General features: G+C 37.0%; 1 protein-coding gene across 10 annotated transcripts in view; it reads left to right on the plus strand.

The window, feature by feature from the left end:
• Nucleotides 1–24,984, plus strand: part of col14a1a (collagen, type XIV, alpha 1a) — a 177,623-nt gene that overhangs the window by 101,298 nt on the left and 51,341 nt on the right. For all 10 annotated transcript variants that reach the window (XM_067449025.1, XM_067449017.1, XM_067449019.1 and 7 more), the window contains exons 25-31: nucleotides 1,250–1,324; nucleotides 5,834–5,973; nucleotides 10,965–11,088; nucleotides 17,890–18,033; nucleotides 18,220–18,384; nucleotides 23,341–23,379; nucleotides 24,404–24,542. In XM_067449025.1, the coding sequence (XP_067305126.1) occupies nucleotides 1,250–1,324; nucleotides 5,834–5,973; nucleotides 10,965–11,088; nucleotides 17,890–18,033; nucleotides 18,220–18,384; nucleotides 23,341–23,379; nucleotides 24,404–24,542 (826 nt within the window). The remainder of the gene's footprint in view (nucleotides 1–1,249; nucleotides 1,325–5,833; nucleotides 5,974–10,964; nucleotides 11,089–17,889; nucleotides 18,034–18,219; nucleotides 18,385–23,340; nucleotides 23,380–24,403; nucleotides 24,543–24,984) is intronic.

The raw sequence follows: 24,984 nt of genomic DNA on the forward strand, positions 1-24,984 counted from the left end.
ACTTTGGGGGGCAAAATGTGTGTTATTTGGCAAGGTTGCCTGCAAAAATTCGCATTTCTGTGTTTTTATTTATCACATAATTGAGGTCGCTTCAACCCACAGACATGGAAAACAACCCGCTGAAAAACTCAGACTCGGCAACAAAGTGCAGTTGAGTTCTGTTGAAATTTGACAGCTAACGTTATGCGTTGCTCCGTTGCTCTGATTGGTCTATCCAATTGAGGTCTTTCCTGGTTTGGTTGAAACACCCCATAATTCGGCCCATAACAGCCCAATTGTGCAGCATCAGACTCGTGTTCTGACTAGAATTGAGTATGACCACTTCAGGCTAAGGAGTTTGCCTTTCAGACACACAATTCATGGGAGGAGAATATTTAAATGAATCATGCAAGGTGATTTACTGGTGTTAGCGCCATTATAGTGGCATTTTTAATTATGTGTAATTTACTGAAAGTTCAAATAATGTGTGTAACAAAGACACTTAATATGTTACCATTTTATCTTATATAAAAGTGTTACTATCTTATGTAAAGTCTTAGCTTACATTATTTTAAGGGAAAATGAATATTATACTGCATAAAAATATTACATATAACGAATATATAAAATATTTGAATATATATATACATACTATACATTGGGGATGGGGAACTTTTTTTGCATTGTACGGGGTCTCGAGATCCACTTTTTCTGTAGTTTAGCTCTAACCTTGTTCAAACTCACCTGCCAGTAACTTTCTAGTAATCCTAAAGATCTTGATTAGCTTGTTTAGGTGTGTTTGATCAAGGTTAGAGATCAATTCTACAGAAAAAGTGTATCTCGAGGGCCAGAGTTGAGAACATCTCAGCTACTGATGTAACCCTCGTTCCCTGAAGGAGGGAATGGAGACGTTACGTCGATACTGGTGTATTGGGGTCTCACATGGGAGCCCAATACATCAGTATCGACATAATGTCAAACATGACCGACTGAATGGGAACCCTTGTGTTAGCTCGTCAATTAGGCGGTAGCAGAACTTTGATGATACAGGTCATTTCCAACCAATTACTTGAAAACAACATCCCCTCTGACAACATACAATACACTCAATCTTTGCCTGAGAAACTGTGAAACACAGTCAGTAGACCAGTGTGTCCTTTTTCTTTTACAACTGGGTTTCTGTTGAGATCACAAATCTTATTGTGTGTTTAATAATGTGAAGACAGCCAGGCCCTGCTCTGGTTTATGAATTGTTTTGTTGTTTCTGTAGCTCCAGCACCCACCCAGCCTCCAACCGCACCACCCACCACGATCCCTCCTCCTACCATCCCCCCAGCCAAAGAAGGTAGGACACTAGTGTGGGAAGAACTGGCTTGTCTCCCATTGTTTTTTTTCCCTGTTTGCTGGCCATGTCCCTATGTGTTATGTGACCTTTCACTAATGTACATCTCTACTGACAGCTAACCTTTTCTTATTCTTTGAGCCACTCCGTTCTCAATAAATATGTTTGAGCCTTTCAAACACATCTGATTCCAGCACACAAATCTTATTTTATCCCCTTATATAGATCTTTTTTAGATCCCTCACCTCCCAATTTATAGCAAAAACCAAATGCTTCATTAGATCTATTTGTTACTTTTATATGGCTTTACAACTTGGCGTCTTGAGTAGTTAACCAAAATGCTTTGCCCTGTACATTACTCTTGAGGACAGGTAATATTGTAAAAAGTGAAACATTTCTTAACTTAAAGATCTCATGAAATCAAAATAAGAGTTTTGTGGATTTGAGTGCATGTGTGTTATAGCTTCTTGATGTGATGTCTCACAAGCTTGCTGTTTTAAAGGTGCAACGTGTACATTTTAACGACATCTAGTGGTGACGTTGCAAATTGCAACTGCCCACTGCACACCCCTCACTTTCGAAGTACATAAACGGTGGCTAACACAGGACAAAGATATTATCTGAGACAGCAGAGAGTAGCTAGCGCTCTGTAGAGCAGTTTGTCCGTTTAGGGCTACTGCAGAAACATAACGGCGCAAAATGGTTCACTATAAGGGGACCTGCGTGTATGTAGATGTAAATGGATTATTCTACGGTAATAAAAACTTTGGGATTTAAAAAAATGGCATTTTGGGGTGTGGTCCTGAACTCCAAACTGAATGTCAGAATGGGAAAGTTAGACGAGCTGGTCTGAGTCATTCACAATCTGCTCAGTTACTGGGATTTTCACGCACAACCATTTGTAGGGTTTTCAAAGAATGGTGTGAAAAGGGAAAAACATCCAGTATGAGGCAGTCCTGTGGGCGAAAATGCCTTGTTGCTGCTAGAGGTCAGAGGAGAATGGGCCAAATGATTCAAGCTGATAGAAGAGCAACTTTGACTGAAATAACCACTCATTACAAACGAGGTATGCAGAAAAGCATTTGTGAAGCCACAACACGCACAACCTTGAGGCAGATGGGCTACAACAGCAGAAGACCCCACCGAGTACCACTCATCTCCACTACAAATAGGAAAAGAGGCTACAGTTTGCACAAGCTCACCAAAATTGGACAGTTGAAGACAAAAAAAATATTGCCTGGTCTTATGAGTCTCGATTTCTGTTGAGACATTCAGATGGTAGAGTCAGAATTTGGCGTAAACAGAATGAGAACATGGATCCATCATGCCTTGTTACCACTGTGCAGGCTGGTGGTGGTGGTGTAATGGTGTGGGGGATGTTTGCTTGGCACACTTTAGCCCCCTTAGTGCCAATTGGGCATCATTTAAATGCCACGGCCTACCTGAGCATTGTTTCTGACCATGTCCATCCCTTTATGACCACCGTGTACCCATCCTCTGATGGCCAGCAGGATAATGCACCATGTCACAAAGCTCGAATCATTTCAAATTGGTTTCTTGAACATGACAATGAGTTCACTGTACAAAAATGGCCCCCACAGTCACCAGATCTCAACCCAATAGAGCATCTTTGGGATGTGGTCGAACGGGAGCTTCATTCCCTGGATGTGCATCCCACAAATCTCCATCAACTGCAAGATGCTATCCAATCAATATGGGCCAAAATTTCTAAAGAATGCATTCAGCACCTTGTTGAATCAATGCCACGTAGAATTAAGGCAGTTCTGAAGGCGAAAGGGGGTCAAACACAGTATTAGTATGGTGTTCCTAATAATCCTTTAGGTGAGTGTATATCCACAATAATCTATATTGAATTGAATCATAATTGTAATCTTATCGAAAGCTTGTGAATGTCATCAATACCCAGCCCTAATAAAAACATAACGGTTCATTATGCAAGGTCTTTATACACCACTGAAAACATAGATATGCATATTATATTGCATTTCAGTCAATACATCCTCATAAATACTACACGCTGCACCTTTAATAAGCAATAAATCAACAGTAACCCTTTCAACAGTTACACTACCATTCAAAAGTTTGAGGTTGGTGCAATTTTTTCTCTTATTAATTTTTTTTTGTATAGGTTTTGATATGTCTCTTATGCAACCTAGATTTATTTGATCAAAAAATGCAATAAAAACAGTAACATCGTGAAATATTATTACAATTTTAAAATATTTTATTGTAATATATTTAATGATGTTTATTCCTGTGATGGAAAAGCTGGATTTTTTAGCAGCTTTTACTCCAGTCATCAGTCACATAATCATTCAGAAATCATTTTAATATGCTAAATTGGTTCTCAAGAAACAATTGCTATTTATTATGATCAATGGTTCTATAATGTTGACAGTTCTGCTGCTTAATTTTTTAATTTATTTTAAAAATGTTATTCTTTTTCCCCTCAGTATTCTTTGATTAATTGAAAGTTAAAAACATTAATTTAGATTGCTGATAAGGGTGCTTTTTGTTTATTCTGAGTAAGCCCCTGAATCACTCAACCGTTCAAAAAAAATGTCCATGACCGAAACAACCCATTTGTCTCCTTGTCGTGGACGAGATTGACAAACTGAATGAGATGTGAACAAATTGGGCCTAATGAGATACCAGTTCATTATTTCAAGTTGTTTACGAACACAATGCCTGATTCATTTAGTTCATTCACAAACAAGGAGTCTTGATCAGTCCCCACTCTTGTTAAGACTCAAAATAGCCACTTGTTCAGTGAAAGGTTCTTGTTTGTTTAGTAGTAGGTCCAACTGATGAAACGCTCCGTAAAATGCACCATAAAACAGAGAGGCTCATATTTATGAATATGAATCAGTGCAAAGAGGTAAACAAGAAATATTTGTTAAAATCACCAGAAGGGGAAAAAAAAAACTTTTTAAATAGGCTCTTGAAAGTCGCGATGAAACAGAAGTAGCAAAACAGTGCTGGGGCCGTTTCTAGCTATCAGTTGTTGACTGAATAAAGGCAGACCTGAATTTGAGCTTGCAGTCAATTGTAATAAAGATGTGAATAAATTGTTCATATTAAGATCAATAAAAAGCATTTAGAAAATAGGGTGAATTTTCAAACTAGTTTTATTCTTAAAGATTCATTTAATCTATATAATTTAAAGGCTTAGTTCACCCCAAAAAAGTAAATGATGTCATTAACACCCTCATGTCATTCCAAACCTGTTACACCTTCGTTCATCTTTGGAACACAAGTTAAGATATTTCTGATGAAATCCAAGAGCTCTGAGGCCCCGCAATAGACAGCCATTTAATTAACACTTTCAAGGCCCAGAAAGGTAGGAAATATTTGTTAAAATAGTCCATGAGACTCCAGTGGTTCAACCTTACACCTCGCTCTCACAGCACTCGGCTTGGGCAGCTGCTAGGGTTCATGTAACTGGAGCGGCGCAGCAATGTGAGTGTTTTAACTTTTCAAATTAATTCCTATATGAAGTTAGGCTTCCAAAGGCATGAACTGAAAGCGCGCCAGACTGAACACGCGCTGTGAATGTATGCCGCGGTCGCGCTTACCTCTAGTGATGAATGCAATCTGACTCCTGCTGCGTTTGTATCAGCTCACTCACATTACATTAAACACACCACATTATTTTTTTATTTGTAGTTTTTGTTCTCTAACTGAACTGATTTTATGAAAATGAACGCAGTGGGCAAGTGATCGAGTAATCCTGGCCAATGTAAACTGCGTAAAAGAATGAAACAGACGAGACGAAATTGTTGAATAAAGTCAGCAATTTGTTACTTCATAAAATTACGGTTGAACCACTGGAATCACATGGACTATTTTAACAATCTCCTACTACCTTTCTGGGCCTTCAAAGTTTTAATTACATTAGTGTCTATCGAGGGGTCAGAGAGCTCTCGGATTTCATCAGAAATATCTTCATTTGTGTTCAGAAGATGAACGAGGGTTTGGAACGACATGAGGGTGAGGAATTAATGACAGAAATGTATTTTTTGGGTGAACTATCCCTTTACTGCATTAGAAATCGATTCAGTCACTAAATCATATTTTGAATAAAACCAGTTCATTTAGATGTTACCACATTAAGCACTTAGGTTACTGTTTATGTGTTTGTCCCCAAATCCTGCATAGGAACAGTCTGGCAGAGCAGAACAGAGGTAGCTGGGAATTAATTAAGCCTCCTTGTTTTATCCAGCTAGCTGTGATGGAAGATCCTGTCAGTGAGAAGGGAAGTGTTTGAATCATTTGACATCTGTTGTACTGCAGCGCTTACACGTAATGAGAATTTCTTATTTTAGCTAGTGATTTTTCACCTGCTCTCTCTCTCTCTCTCTCTCTCTCTCTCTCTCTCTCTCTCTCTCTCTCTCTCTCTCTCTCTCTCTCTCTCTCTCTCTCTCTTCTCTCTCTCTCTCTCTCTCTCTCTCTCTCTCTCTCTCTCTCTCTCTCTCTCTCTCTCTCTCTCAGTTTGCAAAGCAGCCAAGGCAGACCTGGCCTTCCTTGTAGATGGCTCCTGGAGTATCGGAGATGACAACTTTCAGAAGATTATCCGTTTCCTATACAGCACAACTGGTGCACTTGATGTGATTGGACCCGAGGGAACACAGGTATGCTGCACGTAAAATATTTGCCAACATTCAGTCTACTTCATACTGTTTTTATCTGTTCATGACCACAATCCTGAGCTTCCAAATGCGTGTCCTTGAAGATAAAATCAAAAGTCACCACTTTTTTTTTTGTCACCACAAATCACTCCTCTTTTGAAAAAGTATACTTTTAAACTTTGATGAATATACTATATATGGTGTGGATATAATGTTTTTCCAAAAATGTATGAAAATTTTGTTATAATTTCCTCACCCTCATATAATTTCAATCCCAGAAGACTTTGGTTCATCTATGAAACACAAAGATAGTTTCTGTACCCGCATTGAAAGTCCAAGTAACCAAAAAATCCTCAAGCTTTATATGATGACGAGATTTAATCTAGGCTTTTATTGATCGACATACATACATATGCATGAGCAGGGACCCCCGATACAAAATGAGTCAAATATTAAGCATATAGCCTTCAATATTAATAGAAACAAACTTTATGATTAGGAATAAGTTATGTTAAGACCAGAAGTATACATTATTGCTGTTGCACACATGACTGTGTTTATGCATCATAATACATTCTTTAGGTGTTGGCAGTTGTTATAAAATATTTTAATTGTTTTAAAGCGTTATACATTTATTTTACTAATCAGATGGACAGTTGAACATTTACCTGAACCTTGGCTAAAAGTTTATTAAAAATTCACAGTTTAATTTTACTGTCAGATGGACAATTAAACATTTACTCCATTTTAGTTTCAAGTTTACTAAAACAACATTTTAATTTTACTGTTAAGAATTAACAATCAATTAAGAATCAAATCACTAGGCTGTTTTATAGCTGTTTTATATCTATATAGATGCAAATATTTTTTAATAAATTAGTCTGCATTTACATCACATATCTATTTATTTAAATCATATATCTATTTTTTTGTCCCGTGCTAGTTATCACTAGCCACATTTCCATTACAGATTTGCGAAAAACTTAAGCGAAATGTCGATAAAAAATTATTGTGAAATGACAGCATTTCCATGGCCGCAGTAATGCGACTAAAACTTATTATTTTCCTCTCGCGATAGGTCATTTCAAAATGATGGCACTTGGTAGGTTTGTATATCCCATCCACTGCACTAGCCATTATTTTTATTGGAAGGAGACGTGTGTGTTATCCAAGCAAGCCCCTTAGCTTACTTAAGCGGCACGGATATGAGGTGTGTGTGTCACATTCAAGGTCTTCATGATAATGTAGCATTTCTGTGTTAAGAATCCAGTATTCCTGTAATTCTATTGTCTTTTATGAGTTTAATAAAGAACTCTGTCTCGTCTTCTCTCCAAACAAACCGTCATCTGAATGATCGACTTTTACGCACGCCAGGTTGACGCATAGCTACAGAGAAGAACAAAATGTTTGAGTTTGCATGGTGGAAAGGTTTTTTTTTTTTTTTTTTACACCACTTCGTTATTTTGGCTAGAAATTTAGTTTGTTGGAAATATAAACTGAATTTAGAAATGCGTTTGAAATGAAAAATTTGCCGTTTAATAAAGAAAATAATTTTTGAAATGAAGACAAATATATGCAAAATAATCCATTCTCTGAGTCCACAAATAAAAGTAAACAGTTTAAAGTTTATAATTATGTCTTGAACTTATCTGTAGCCTATGGCTAAAAATGAAGGAGTATTGCGAGTTGTTTCCACTGTCTTAAAGGAAGAAAATAGAAAAGAAAAAATGCTGGCGTCTTTATCGGCCGTGGGATAAGAAGACATAGCATAACTACGAAACTAAATAGGCTACGTTTAGGCCTAAACATTAGCCTGTAATATTATTATTTTAATTTATATGTTGATTATGAAAAGTGAGCAGCATGAGTAAGATTTGCAATATGTTTGAGACTTGGGGCCACACATGATTTTGACCAGTTCGAGTTTTATTTTGTAGAATGTCTTTCGTAAAAATGTATTCAGTTATTTATAAATCGTATTTTAATTTTGATCAATGTTTCATCGACTAATTGCCTGTATATTAAATAAGAAGCAAACTAAGATCGTCTGGAATGGATTGACGTGTGTAACTGGCCTCGTTTCCTTGGCCTTTGAGTAAGGTTAAAACTATAACTCTTTTTGTTTTAATACATTTCTTGGATATATGTCTTAATTACTGTATGCCTATATAGTTATGATATTATTTGTGGCTGCACCGGGGTCCACTAGGTTAAAGTAACGGCATTGTCCATATAAGGAGATATATATGTCGTTTTAACGACAAGATCTTGTTATTACGAGAAAATATGTTGTTAAAAGACACAATTGAGTGGAAAAATAATATATAGGTCTTATGTGGCAGCAATGCGTTACCCAAGGTGACCTGTAAATGCGAAAAAAAAAATGTTTCCATTACAGTTTTGCGAAAATGTCCTATTTTGAATTGCCTGAAAAAACACCTTATGAGAGCGTAACATTTTTTTTGCGATACATGGGAGCTTTTGCGAAATTTCCCGTATTTTCAATTCGTAATTTCAATTTGTGCAATTTGAAGGGTAATGGAAACGCGGCTACCATCAGTTTCAATTTTGAGAGTATATAAACGTCACTTTGCAGCTTGTAATTTGCCGTCTTTCTTTTTAGCAGCATGAAAAACAATACATTTATTCAATGGATTATAGCTAAATAGCCTCGAAAGCACGGAAGAGCGCTCACTCTAAAATTACACTTAAGCTGTCACTCATCTCAGTTCGTGATCTCACAGCGTTCCATCAAAATCAATGAAGTTGTCTACACTGGATAATCTCTTACTTACATTGTGCCTTTGTTAATGAGAGAATTCACCAGAGCAAGCGGAACTCAGCACTGAATAAAAGTCCTGAGTTCTGTGGATTCTAAAAAATGTAACACCTCTGATTTGCCAATGCTTTCCGCAATGTTTTGCCAATAATATTACACTACTACAGTATCGACGGAGGGTGTTCTGCTTTCGTTTCAGGGGGCTTATATTTTTTGATGCATTATTGGGAATTGGGAATATGCTTATTACATGGTCAGTCTATTGGGGTGAAGTGTTCCTTTACAAAGTGACATCCCCCACTCCTGGCCTGGCAGTATAATACAGCTTTTTTGCCATTTTTTGCGGATCCATGTGAATGGGGAATGGTTTGACAATGTTGTCGTCTGTACACAAAAAACGCAAAATAAAAGTTTCTGTGTGTAGTACATCGTTGTCGTGTAAACATGCCCTTATTTGTTTCACAAGGGACAGATCTGTAATAAAATTGTATATAGATTATAAAACATATTACAAATATATAAATGACATAAAAAGTAGGGCTCTACAAGCTCTGCTTTAGATTTTCTAATGTCTGGTTTGCTTCAAGGTTTTTTGCTTCCCTCAGAGATTGCTGGGAATGATGGGAATAGCTATTCTGAGCTGAAGACCACACTACCAAGCATTTAACCTAGTAGCCTGAGAGAACATTAGATAAAAATAGCCTTTGTCTAGACATGTCAGTCCAGGATTCAGAAGATCTTCATCACAAGCCATGAGAAGCTTTAGGGATCACTGCAGTGAATCTACTAGAAGGGACGTGAAAACAGAACAAGCATGTCTGAAGGGCAGGAGCTAAAGTAAACAGAGGAACGCGGCACAGATAAATGTCTCCTTTACACATAGATGTTTGCATTCTGTCCTCTGCTGTAGGCCAAGTAGACATGTTTGACTTGGCTAAAACCGGTTCAACATCAGAAAACTCCCATGCATAATGACATGGCTTTTGTGTCTCTCTTGAGAGTATGGCCTAGTGGTTACGGATCTCAGCTGATAATCACAAGATTATGTATTGCAGGGTCAAAAATGAACTAGCTTGGGCAAAAATGATGCTGAAAGTCAATGTGGTGAGGGAAAAGGCATTTATAGACAACTTCTCTGGCAGTTTGAATTCTGATATTTTTATCTGTTCTTTTATCTAGTCTCACGTAGCTTTCATTGGTCAAGGACTGCCCACGAGGACGTTTGACTGACGTGTAACACGAACCAATCACAGTTCGTTTTCTTCCGTGTCATATTCAGAGGCATGAAAATTTAAAGTCGATGTCCCTGCAATAACAGACCAGAGTGCATCTATAAATGATTCATTCAAGAGCGTTGTGCAAGTTTACTGCAACAATGGAGCCGCAAACTTCACGTACTTTTGAAAATCCAGCGTTTAGTTGATCCTGTTAAGCGCTCATTGTCACAGTTGTAAGCACAATGGCGTTATTCTGCCATTTGTTTCCAGGTGGACTGTTAAGAAACGCAACACACACATCTCACGTACATCCTGTAGAATTCAACCAATCAGAGGACGACTTCGAAAATCCTGAAATGTTTCTAGATATTTGTGCCATTATGCATCAGACGTTCAGCCAACAGTCCGTAGATCTGTTCTCTAACACTTAATATGTTCAAAACTATCTTTTTTATTAAAGAAGTTACCCATTTTTAATAGTGGCATATTAAATTGTTAAAAAAAAAAAAGTTTAAAAAAACATTTATGTTACAAAAGATAATTTATGCTTTTTAGTCATCATCATGAATGTAATGTATATAGTGATCAAAGAATGCTGAAAAAAGTATCACAGTTTCCACAACAACACTGATTATAATAGTAAATGTTTCATGAGCACCAACAAATAGGCATATTATAATGATTTCTGAAGGCTGGAGGAATTCAGCTTTCCCAACACAGGAATATGGCAAAAATAGAAAAGTTATTTAAAATTGTAATAATACCTTTTTAGTTAATAATACCCATCAATAATTAATTTGAAGTATTAGGTGTAAATTCAAAACATGATGTGTGTTATACAGTAAACTCAGAAGGAAACACACAGCATTTCCTTGAAAAGGTCCAAAAATGGCCTTTAAAATCAATTCCAGAGGGAAATACTTCCTGATGCTGGTGTACTGTTACTTTTAAAACATGTGATAAATGACTAGTACTAACTTACTTTCTACAACTGACAGGTGGCCATTGTTCAGTTCAGTGATGATGCCAGAACTGAGTTCAAGCTCAACTCCTATAGCGACAAGGAAGCTCTGCTGGATGCTGTGCAACGAATCACATACAAGGGAGGAAACACCAAGACAGGCATGTATCGCTATCCTCACAGTGGATTCCATCCATCCATCCTTTCATCCATCCTTTCATCCATCCTTTCATCCATCCTTTCATCCATCCTTTCATCCATCCATCCATCCATCCATCCATCCATCCATCCATCCAACCATCCATCCATCCATCCATCCATCCATCCATCCATCCATCCATCCATCCATCCATCCATCCATCCATCCATCCATCCATCCATCCATCCATCCATCCATCCATCCATCCATCCAACCAACCAACCAGCCAATGCTTTAGTTTAGGGTCAACTTCTCACTATTAACTAGTTGCTTATTAGCATGCCTATTACTAGGATTTTGACTGTTTATTAGTATTTTTTAAAGCACATATTAATCTGCATGGACATATTCTACATCCCTTAATTTTACCCAAAACCTAAACTTATAGGTGTCATGAACTGGCTTTTTAAAAAATGATATACTGTTGTCTGAGGTCAACTAATGACGTTCGTGTGTTTGTTTTTTTTTACATTCAAAAACATTATAACTAATAAGTAATAGGCTACTTTCTTCACTGGTTTTGAGGCTCTCTCCAAAAGGCTGGGTTTTGATGGGCGTGCCACACTGGAGACTTGGAAGTAAACGGCCATGGCTAAGATTTGATAATATTTGCATATTTAATGAGCTTCAGCTCCCCTGTCAAAACTATGCCCGTGTCAGATCACATGAGGGAGGGATTGTTTTGAAAGCGGCAACCGGAATGGCAGACCACGCACACACTCACACATACGCCCAGATCAACAAAGGAATATTATTTCACTATTTGAGATTCACCAGCCTGCCAAAGGGGGTATGGTTTGGTAGTCCTTGTGTAAAACACAAAACCCCGGGACTACTATTACATATAAAAAGATGATTTACTCACATAAGTGTGTTGCACCAATTCTGTCGAATCTAATATAGAAGGTACAGCATTGTGTTTTAATCGACCTGAGACTTTTACTTATGATTTTGCGATTAAATGAAGCAAACACGCGTACATGTCTACCCCACATGAGCTGGAACTTCATTAAAAATAACTGAAGTATCACACATTCCTAATATTAGGATCTGAAGGAAGCTTATGCAGCGACTGTGTTCTTCCACAACCAGGAAAAGCACAATATCTTGCTATCTTCTTTGGCATGTTAATTGCTGCTGGCTAGCACGATCCGAACAGCTCCATGAGGTGGTGGGTGGGGCTACTGAATTAAACGTGCTTATTAATCTGTAGAGGCGGTGTTTCGCAACAGATTACGTAAAGATGCGCACTCAATAGTTTTCTGGGCCTGGTGTCTATAAAAGCTTTTCTTTGACTAACAATAAAGTTTTCAGCTCTGGAACTTAGGAAACCAGGATATTCTTATATTACCATGACCTTTTATACATCAAAAGTTTAAAGGGAAAGATGATTTCTCAATTCATCACCCCTTTCACTATCTTAATAACTATTAATAAGCAGTAATTAGGAGTTTATTGAGGCAGACATTGTCGTTAATAGTAAGTTGGAACCTAAGCTAAAATGTGACCATCTTATAAGTAAATGCATCTCATTTTATACTGGAAAACCAGACATATAATAAATGTGTTTTTTTTTTGTCTGAGTGTAAATTAGCCTTTAAGGCATGGCTTTTAACATTCTTCTCTAATCACCATGGTGTTGTTTTTTCCTGGTAAAAAGCATGCCGGTAGATCTGGGCCAAATTATCACTAACCAGCATAAACCAATTTTTGTTATACTGAACCACTATGGCAATTCATGCTGGTCTTTGGGGAGGGAAATCTCTCTATAATGGGTGTCTATAATACATTTTTGTTCACCCTAATACTTTTGCATGCACGCTTTATTAATGTCTTGTTTTAGAAGCTCTAGGCCAAGAACCTCAGAGTTTGAGTTTGATAAAAACGGCATGGCTCGAGCTCGGTGAGCAGCACGGTGTGTTCCTGCGCTTGTGTTCATGCTGTCTGGCTGTCATTCTTTGTTCTAAAATGAAACACCTCTCATTCCACACGGTGAAGGAACGGCAGCCCCCACCCTGCTGTGTCCTCACACATACGAAACGTCCCCGTATATGGTATATTCTCCATGGCAATGAGCCCCCCTGTCAGTGGGTGGGCGGCAGTTGCTGTGCCTCATTGGTGAGAGCAGATACATGTGGACATGTGTGATCCAGGCATTATGAGCCTGGTGCATTTATCCATCCCAGCTTTAGCGGACTGCTCATTTGAAACATGAGCATGACTTATTTTCTGAGGGTATTAGGGCTAATCCCTCGTCTGCATTTTCATACATTCATATGCAGAGGATGAGGTGAGGATCAAAGTGATTGGCCTCATTCAATGTGTTTAAACTTGGAAAAGAAAAAAGTTAATTCTGAGTATTAAGGTCTGAATGTTGCTCTAAAATGTTTTGATGTTCAAAGGTCTCAGATTTTTAGACTTTTATAGATTTTTTTCAGAGTTTTTATATGGCCTATATGTGACACTTACTCAAACTCTCTCTCTCTCTCTCTCTCTCTCTCTCTCTCTCTCTCTCTCTCTCTCTCTCTCTCTCTCTCTCTCTCTCTCTCTCTCTCTCTCTCTCGCTCTCTCGCTCTCTCTCTCTCTCTCTCTCTCTCTCTCTCTCTCTCTCTCTCTCTCTCTCTCTCTCTCTCTCTCTCTCTATATATATATATATATATATATATATATACCATTGTGAAAATTTTGAACATCAAAATATTTAAGAGAAACATTCAGACCTTAATACTCAACAAGATATTTTTGTTGATATCCGATGGCTCAGACAGACCTTCATTGACACCGATGTAATTTCCTCTCTCAAGACCCATAAAGGCACTAAAGACATCATTACAAAGTCCATCTCACTACAGTGGCTCTACAATTATTTTATGAAGTGACGAGAATAGTTTTTTTTTTTGCGTTTTTTTCGGTTTTGCATTTAATTAATTATTTCCATTTCCCTCCATTTGAAATATTCCTCTCAGTTTATTTCGGCTCTTTTTGAGTGTGCCTGTGAGTCTACGCTCTGATTTGAGCAAATATCCAATCATATGCATATGCTTATGCACTGTTTTGCAATGAGCGCGCGCACTAAACGTCTGTCAAACACACGTGATTACTTGACAGTCTTACTACGCTAACTATTACTGTCAAATGCACACAAGGTTCACATATAAACACAGTCGGTTGTCTAAAGTGAAAGTAAAATCGCGTGCGTCTGTGAGCAGGTCTTCAATTGACAGCAGCAGCCTATGACAGTTCACCTCTAAAATGATGTTAATTTAAAAAAAAAGACCTTTAATAAATGTTGTATATTGAAGACTCTGTAGTTTTAATTTAAGCCTACATTTATTCATTAAATTTTATACTATGCAATACACTGGGAATGTGTAAAAGGGTTTTTTAGGTAAAGTGTTAAGTTTAAGTAAGGGTTTTCAAGTCTTTAAAGTAAAATAAAGAAAGAGTATTGCATTTTCTCCGTAACCATTTTCTGTTCCTGTCGCCTAAGAATAGAATAGCAAAAAAAAAACGAACCGAACCGAAAAACTGTGGTTAAAAACCAAGGTATGTATTGAACCGTGGACTAACTGTATTGTTCCATCCCTAATATATATATATATATTGATCAGGCATAACATTATGACCTCTGACAGGTGAAGGAAATAACACTGATTATCTTTGTTAACATCTTGGTGCCAGATACCACAGCACACCTTCAGGGGTCTAGTGGAGTCCATGCCTTGATGGGTCAGGGCTGTTTTAGGTAGCAAAAGAGGGTGGTAACAAAATATACTGAAATTAAGTTATAAGTCTATAATCATATAGATAACTTTTATGATGCATTTATAGGATGGTTTTGAAGCTATAATTTCTATTCATATTATAATAATTAATTTGTGTATTTAATTTTTGTTCATTTTATTTGAATGTTTTTAATAGATTTTATAATTTTTTGTTCCTCAGACCACTACATGAGTGTAAATTAGTGTGCTGTGAGGGTTATAGTTGATTTATACTCACTAGTCTCCTCTCAAACAGAGTGAGAAAGCTCACAAACACAAATGAACTGATAAAGTCCAAGCACACGTTTGACTGATGATGCAGTCATGATGTCGTGCTCATCTGTCAGTCAAACAGCAGCGCCGTTGCCCCCGTCAACTCGAGGCCACCGTTGGCCACAACTCCAATCTGCACTCTAAATTCTTTTGTTCTTACCTGTTTCTTTTTTTAAACAAAATAACTCACACTTCACAGGGTGCTGCCGTCTGCTTCCTTAGTCCGTCATTTGTCTCCCTCTGACAGGAGCTAAAGAATAGCCAAAAAAGAGAAAGAGGCAGCCTCAAAAGTCAGTCAGGCATAGCCACAGGGTCCCCCTGTTCAATTCGATGCAATATATCGTCAAAGTACAGCATTTCAGACACCAATCCATATTTTATTCAGAGCGCAGCTTTTGTGAGGGGATTTTGTCTAATACTCACTGATCCTGTGGAAACCTGAGACGTTTCAGAATGATTAGAGATGCAAATTAGAAATGAGAAGCCTGGCTGATGTCTTGCACCCGCAGTGCCAAGTTGGTGATAATGGTAAAATATTGAAATGGGTGCAGTGCAGCTTGTAAGATCCTACAGTTCAGGTCTGCTGGGAGTGACGGCTAGGACGTGTCATGGAAAAAGTGGCTCGTATTACCGGTCTGGCTTTGTTTCGCACTGTGCTAAATACTTGCCGTTTTGGGAGATTAAATATAGTAGGTAAGACCGGGGTTGTCTCGCACAATTTTCCTTCTTTATTAATTATCCCCAGCGGAACAAATGTTGACCCAACAAGGTGCAAATGAAAGCTTATGTTCTTGGGTAATGGTTCCTAAATGTGTTAATTCATGTAAAAAAAGCCTTATCTGACACAACTTGTGGGGTTAATGGATACAGTTTAAAGTAGTTTAGTTTTAAGAGTGATAAACAGAAAATATCATTTTAAACTAAACTAGTCACTTAACGCCTTACAACACAACAACACATTTGTTTTTAGTATAAATATATATATGTAAATCTCTCTCTCTCTCTCTCTCTCTCTCTCTCTCTCTCTCTCTCTCTCTCTCTCTCTCTCTCTCTCTCTCTCTCTCTCTCTCTCTCTCTCTCTCTCTATATATATATATATATATATATATATATATATATATATATATATATGGCATCATATCGAAACTGAGCAAAAGCCACCAGTCAGTTGTAGAAAGTAAGTTAGTACCTTACAAATGATAAATTATAATTTTATTAATAAATAAGATTTAATAATTGTTTATAATGTTAATTGTTTTTTACTTGACTCTGAGAAGGTTTTTTTTGTTTTATCCATTGCCTGGTCAAATTTTTTGTTATTTTTTTTATTTTATTTTTTTATTTTTATATCACACTATTACACTTATTACTGGCACTATTGCCAAAAACCTCTAATTGCAAAAATCATCCACTCTCACTCTCTTTTCTTTTCAAATGTTGTTTGCCAGGTGCCATCATATTTTCCAGGCTTTATTTATGTAAATAATAAACTATTAACTTAATAAAACTTACAACTGCTTGCCATTTCTAACAAAATATTGTATTTTTTAATTATAATACAATTTATATATAATATTTTTTTTGTTTTGTAAATATCAGTTTTTAAAGAAACCTGGTAAAGTTACCTAGAATTCAGCATTTTTAAATCTTGCTTGATAGGGTCAGTAAGTTAGGCTATCAGTAATTGCCTTAAGAGGGGAATCATTCAGATGTTACTTTTTTCTTACAATACAAATATGTCACAGAAATTAACACTGTGTCTGCCAACTCTTGTAACCAACCGACCAACCAGCCAACCAATCAAACCACCCTCCCCTCACCCCTAATCATAACACATCACTTTTTCTGAGGAGATGTACCTCAAAGTTAAAGGGATAATTCACCGCTTTTTCATATTAAACTGTTATTCCCTTTACCAAAACTAGTTGATACATACCTCTCTCGTCTCAGTGCGTGCACTTAATCTCTCTGACGCGCGGTGACATTCTGATAGCATTTAGCTTAGCCCACTAAGCCCAGTTCTTTCACTATGGAACCAAACAGAGATCAAGTTAGATGCGACCAAACACTTCCACGTTTTCCCTGTTTAAATACAGTTACACGAATAGTTGAACGATCAAGTATGGTGACATAAAATAAAACGTGGCGCTTTTAAGCGGATAAAAAAGGGGGAAACTATAATGTATGGCGGAATAGCACTTCTGGGAGTACTTCGACTCGGTGCAGTAAAAAGAACAGAAATTGACAGAAATGTGAGAGGGAGGGGGAGATGTGAGGGAGGATTTTTTAGCCGGGACTTTTTACTTCGCAGAGTCGAAGTACTCTCAGAAGTGCTATTGATGAATAAAATGATGAATAACAGAAAATTTCATGACTGTTTGCAATAATCCTGGTGAGCAACGCTCATAGAAGGAAAAGTATCAGAAATCACTTGTCACAACAGCATCATTTTAACAACATTTCAAAGAAAATTTGTTTGTTTTCAATATTTATTTATTGTCAAAGGTTTTGTTCTTTCACCTCATTGATCATCATTCCAGCTCTCTGCAGGTACTGGCGTGAAGTTTCAACAAAATATGTTTCTCTGGCAAACTCAGATCACGTTGTCAGGATGCAAGTTCCTGTAAAATCCATCACTTGTTGGCGACCCAGAGTCCGTGAAGTGGTGTAAATCCTGCACGGTTTTAGGCAGGCAGTAACGTCTATGTTTATGACTCTTGATTCAGGCCGAGCCATTAAGCATGTGAAGGAGGCCATCTTTACTGAGGACGCGGGTGTACGGAGGGGCATTCCTAAAGTGCTGGTGGTGCTCACGGACGGGCGCTCTCAGGATGATGTCAACAAAATCTCCAAGGAGATGCAGATGGAGGGTGAGTAATCTCAATATTTCTTGAACATATTGAGTTCATTTTCATGTCTTATGAATCTAAAAAGGAGCATAGCAAACAGCATCAACTAAAAAACACCAACTGTCTGGTGGTTTGGTTGTTTCTGTCATGTTAAAAATAGAACTTTAAATGCTGCAATAAAAGTAATGTTTTCTTGTTTCACTGTAGGCTACATCATCTTTGCCATTGGCTTCGCTGATGCTGACTACGGGGAGCTGGTGAACATCGCCAGCAAGCCTAGCGAAAGACATGTGTTTTTTGTGGACGATCTGGATGCCTTCAAGAAAATAGAAGAACAGCTCATAACTTTTGTTTGTGAGGCTGCAACTGCCAGTATGTCCCTTTGAGAATACACAGAAACGACCTTTTCCAGTGCACTGTGACATGTGGTTGAACTTGCTAGTTGTAAGCAAAAATCTTACATAGATACAGTACATGCTATACTGTGAATGTTACATGGCTAAATGGTGGTACAATGCACAATATAGTATGGCCTTCATTGCCTCATTGCCTTATATTAGACTAAAGACACTTCAATATAAAAACTGAACTGAGCACAGACAGCAGGAATCAGATTTCATTTATCACGAGTGAGAAGCTGACAATATAAGGCGGAAGATTCAGTTTCAAAGCTAAATGTAAAAGCGCCCATTTAAGCCAGCTTGTCATTGTACTGTTCATTAAGAATAGTATTGATATTAATATTAAACACACCATTTAAGCATTTTGCTCCCAAATTGGTATTCATTCTAAAGTGAAAGTATCCGTGCGGGAATTTTATAAGGGTGCGCATTATTAATGCAGCCTCCATTCTCTGTGAAAGATAAAGATAGAAATGCACACAGGAAACAATAACCTTGTGAAAATGATATACAAACCACCTATTCCTGGCCAAATCACAGAGATGTCGATTCACACGGGGCTAATATTATCACAGGACCTCTGTGTTCGGTGAAATATGGTAGGTCATTTGCGGGGGAATTTTTACTTTACAAATTACAGACATGGCTGATTCGCACGGGATGAAGATCGCAGACATTCTCTGCAATTATTACAAATCACCAGAGGTCCCCAGGAAATACTAGTCCCATGCGAATAGGGGTTAACTAACTTTGCAAGTAAGTATGTCAACTTATTCTAGTAACCCAAACCCTAAAACCTAACACTAAACTAACAGCCAACTACAGTCCACTCTAATGAGCGTTATGCCCGTTTCACACATACTCCGTCTGCAGTGCGTATGTGGTGCGTATTTTTTTCCGGACCCATGTTAACAGATTACAGTTTTCACACTGCACGCGGATGCTGTCCATCAGTCCGTTCCAGGAGCGGTGTGTATACAGCAGTGCAGCGATCGTTTCCGTACCGAGTATTTTTTGCTGTGCTGCACTGCTGCATTAAAATGACAGAACATTGCTTGCATTAAAATAAACATGTACTGAAGCGAAAATCTAGTAGTTTCACTACAGATGCATATACTCTTGTTTCAAAGTCAACATGGCTTTTTTTTCTTTAAATCAAATAAAGCAAGGAAATGTCACCTTACCTGGCATTTAGGTTAAAAAAAAAGTGCCATAATGAATAATGATCTCGTCTTTTCTTGGAGGTAGAAAACCAAGTTCTTTGCAACCTGCAGGGTTTCTTTTAAAAGGGTTTAAAAACGAAAGAAAAGACGAGTCGGCTGTTTTTGAATAGCCTATTTTAAGGTTCTAATTTTAAATGTTTGTGAATTAATTCATTGAATAAAATATTGTTTAAATGTAGAACGTTAAAACCTGACATCTATGATGAGCCATGTTCAGTAACAACCTTTGGATTTTAAATAAAAAATAATAAATAAATGCTGTGTTTGTGGTATACAACAGCGGATCAGTTGCACACTACAAACGCAGCATAGGTGAAAGCACACCAGGGTGTGCGGCTCCTGCACTGCGTACGCACCACAACACGCACCGCATACGCACTGCAGACGGAGTATGTGCGAAACGGGTGTTAGTTGACAGGTACTTGGAAAGTTCCTTATAGTTAGTATAGTTTAAAGTGGACCAGTGAAATAAAGTGTTACTATTATAATTTTTCATTGTGTGTTGAGTGCATTAAAGGGATAGTTCACCCAAAAAAGTAAATTCTGTCATTATTTAGTCACGCTCAAGTTGTTCCAAACCTGTATAAATTTCTTTGCTCTGCTAAACACAAAGGAATATATTTGGAATAATGTTTATAACCAAGCAGATCTTGGCAGCCATTGACTATCATAGTGGGAACAAAAATACTAGTCAGTGGATCTGCTTGGTTACAAACATTTTTCCAAATATCTTCCTTTGTGTTCAGCAGAAGAAAGAAATTCATACAGATTTAGAACGACTTGAGGCTGACTAAATGATTTTTATTTTATTTTTGGGTGAACTATCACTTTAACAAATGTTAACAGATACAACTTTTGATTTAGAATTTTTTATTTTGCCATCTCAGAGTCAGACAGCTGCCTTCTAAAAATCAGCATCCCACCATGTCTACACCGGACGTGACAAAAGACAATAGAACCCATTATAAACCGTGATGTAGTCTACACTGGATGCGGCATGACGCGAGTGACAAATGTCTGACTGAAAAAACGGTGACTCATTCTATTTATGATGTGTTGACACGAAGGACAAATGCTTTGCAACAGTGTAGACAGTCTTTCGCTGGTTGTGAGCGAGCGATAACAGTGTAGACACACTTTGAACAACTTAGAACTTCAGTGGAGAAAGGCATATAGTTAATCATAATATACATCACATAATTCACCCGCTATATTGCTAAATGAACCCGATTTTTCATATCAACAGAAAAAATATACTGGGATAACCTTTTGAGACTCCCCTGCTTCGCAACATTAATGATATGCTGAAGCCCGCCTGCACGCTGACGCGATTTGTTACAGGGTAGTTTGTGACGTAAGAAACACCTGTGATTTCAAACTATGTTTTTTAGTCTTTGGGAATATTGTTTAACCTACTGTATTAAAGTCGGCCTGAAACAGAAATGCACCCTATCTAGTTTATAAATGTTATAGTTGTTACTGTGAACAAATAATCAGCGCGCACTTATTAATTATTTATTTTTTAATGGTGGGGTAAGCCATGTCTGGTAACCCATTTTGATATTTAAAATCACCAAAACAAACATGCCTCGACCACAAAAGGGTCTTACCCCTATTTTGATAGCTCCACCCTACACATACGTACGCTAGTACACAGGCAACGATTATGGCAGAATCTGTTCTGGCTACGATGGCTACGATGTCGTCAATAAGTGAAAGCAATGTTGTTTCTATTATGTTCAATGAAAAAGTCATCCCTTACATCCCAAAAACACAAACATAATTCTCATGAACAGTTCGATAGCACGAGCACAACAGTCCAACTAATGAATATATTTTACAATTATGACAAGATTAGAGGGTTATATAAATCACCAAATGAGGAACAAAAGGAAACAAACATATATTAGGAGTTTATTATCTTTCCTTTCACAGATGCTGCGAGGTGACGCTTGAAAAAGATAGTGGTTTATAGGATGTGGAAATAAATAGGTCTTTATCATCGCTGAAGTGTACGACGATGCGATTGAAAATGGACAAACAAGTAAACATCAGGGCCGGCTCTAGCTCTTTGGTTAACATATGCAGGACTTCTCCAATCATTTAGTTTACTTAAAGCCTTGAAACGCGCCGCATTATTCAGCGTGTTAGACCAGAGACGTTTGTATGTGTGTGCTCGCTGTGTGAAACTCACGTGAAACCAGAGGTGGACAGTAACTAAGTACATTTACTTGAGTACTGTACTTAAGTACACTTTTTGAGTATCTGTACTTTTCTGGAGTATTATTTTTTCTGGAAACTTATGACTTTAACTTCACTACATTTGAAAGACAAATATCATACTTTTTACTCCACTATATTTCTATCTAGGTCGAAAGTCGTTTCTGTAGCAGCTCTGAAAGTCGGAGGATGATTTTTTCCATATTTTGGAAGGTTTTTAACAGGTTTTTTGTTGTTGTTGTTTCAGACAGTCTGTCGGGAACCACTCTTATAGGGTCATATACATTTTCCAAACTTTGTTTGAACACTGATCAGTTCATAGCAAAATGGAAGAAGACGGTTCTTAGGCACAAGTGTGTGCACCCATAGCCATACGTTGAAAGTATGTTTCAGTTTAAAAAAAAAAAATCAAGATTAGTTTAGTTGGCATACAATTGGTGCATGTCTTATAAAATATTAAAAATATAAACGTCTGGGAGAAAGAGAAGAGTAAAGTTGGGAGAATATCAGATGTGTATCAGTGTATTGGATCTGTGCATTTGGCCTTAAAGTGACAGCAGCTTTGTATAGATCTTTGTAACTTATCTACAAGTATTTAAATGAGTTTAAGTTAGTTGTATGCTAGTATGTCAGATGGCGCATCACTGAATGGCTTAAACCATGATGACAGTGTGCATTTATACAACAATAATAAAATAATGCATTGGCATAAAAAAAGGAAATTTACTTTAATACTTAAGTACTTTTGAAAGCAAATACTGCTCTACTTTTACTCAAGTAAAAATCTGTTTTTTCAACTTTCACTTGTAACGGAGTAATATTTGACCAGTAGTACTTTTACTTTTACTCAAGTAATAGAGTTGTGTACTTTGTCCACCTTTGCGTGAAACCAAATCTTTGATTGGACAAGATTTGATGAGAAGGGGAAATCTGCAATGATGTCATCAAAATCTGTAATTCGTTTTAACGGAAATGAGAGACTAAGTTTTATTAGCTTTTATCTCCTAAAGGCAAATTTTGTCATTGTTTTGGAACATACAGCACCAGTTTATCCACAACTTTAAGGCTAACACAGTCATACTAAAAGCTAAAAAACTTACATTTTGATTTCAGTTGGCCTTTAAAAAGATCTGTCACTACTTCTGTTTCATTGCGTTTTTACAATTATTGGAGTGCCATGTTTGACATTTGCTGGTTAACATTATTTAACTAGGCAAGTGATAACATACCTTCCTTTGTGAGATTATTAAGGACGAATAAAGTTTAAAGAGTTGTTTTATATCGCAGGGTAATTGGTTTTGGATTACTTTAAATTGACATGAGTTTACGTCAAGTATAAAATACAAGTTTGAAATCTATTGCTGTTAAAATGGTCTCTGCACAGAAATATTTGAATGCATCATGATGTAACGTGTAATTTTCGAAAATCACTTTGTTCTCGGCAATTGAAAGGTTTTGCATTCTGTTCTGTTTTTCTTTTACAGCTTGTCCCTCGGTGTTAATGAGTGGGAACACTTTAGCTGGTAAGACAACAATAAATGTGCCTGGCTCACAGTAACCTCTACATAAAACACACCAGCAGTGAGATCGGTAGGAGGACAGGATCTGAGGAATTTTTTTCAAGAATTAGATCTATTCATACACTGTCAGTATTTAACAGGGCCTTTATTTAATTAGGACCAGTGGTTCATGTTATTCTCACACCATTATTTAGATCTCAAAGAAAGGGAGAGAAAAAAAACACACCTAATTTGCTTTAATTTTTTAAAGCAAAAAAAACACAGCCACTGTTAAAACTTTTATGGGGGATAATATGCTTTAAAGAGATCATTTATATTATATATATTAATAATTGTATTATATTTATAATATATTTTATATATTTTACAATATTTGTAATCTAATTTATAATTTTAATATTAGGCTGGTAAAGCAAAATATTTTAACATAGAAAAACAAATTAATACATCAAAAAATAAAAAAGCCACCTGGATTATTCTTTTTTTCAACATTTCTTATGTACATATACTATACAAACATTTGAGGTCAGTATGATTTTTATTTATTTATTTAAAAGTTTCAGTAAATATGTTTATACTGTTATGAAAATGTTTGATTTCAAATAGATGCTGTTTTTTTAAACATTATATTCATTATAAACATTATAAAGAATTCTGAAAAAATGGAAATGTTTCCACAAAAAACATTAAGCAGCCCAACTGTTTTCAAAATGGATAATAATTGGAGATGTTTCTTGAGCAGCAAATCAGAATATTAGAATGATTTCTGTAGAATCATGTGACACTGAAGACTGAAGTAATGATGCTAAAATTCAAATACCATTTTAGGATTATATTATATTATATTATATTATATTATATTATATTATATTATATTATATTATATAAAACAGTTATTTGAAATTGTAATAACATTTTACAGTATTACTGTTTTTAATCAAATAAATGCCACCTAAAAACAAAATTTTGAATGCTAGTGTTCTTTAGATTAGCATATTTGACGTTTTGTTGTTGTTGTCCTTTGCAGGTTTCCGTATGATGGAGATGTTTGGTTTGGTTGAGAAGCACTACAGCAGTGTGCAAGGTGTCTCAATGGAGCCTGGGACTTTCAACAGCTTCCCCTGCTACCGGTTGCACAAGGACGCCTTCGTCTCCCAGCCTACCAGGTATGTGTGTGTTTCAGTATGTGAGAGCGCATACCATTACGCTCAACTGAAACTCTCTGAAATGAGAAAAATGTATGTTAGCTGTAACATGTCACCTGTCAAATCGAAGCCATAACATAGATTGAGTTTAATCAAATCTAGATGAAGCGGTTTAAGTTAGGGTTAGGGGTAGAGTTAGCATAAAGAGTGATTGTGCTTCTGTGCCTGAACCTGAGCACTGACCCTCCTTCTCCTCCCCAGCATGTGATAATATTTAGATTAGGTTCAATTTCCTGCGCTCGGGGGTGGGGGGGCGCTATTATTACAGTGGAGGGTTTCAGCACAAGGGTCTCCTCTCCTGTAAATCTCGCAAACCACAGCCTCACTTGCACTCAGGCAGCCGGGAATTACTACTGCACTGTTATTATGATAATCTCATCTGTGATTATGAGAAAGGCCAATG

This window comes from Pseudorasbora parva, chromosome 7 (assembly GCF_024679245.1).
Source record: "Pseudorasbora parva isolate DD20220531a chromosome 7, ASM2467924v1, whole genome shotgun sequence".
NCBI classification, from domain to species: Eukaryota; Metazoa; Chordata; class Actinopteri; order Cypriniformes; family Gobionidae; genus Pseudorasbora; species Pseudorasbora parva.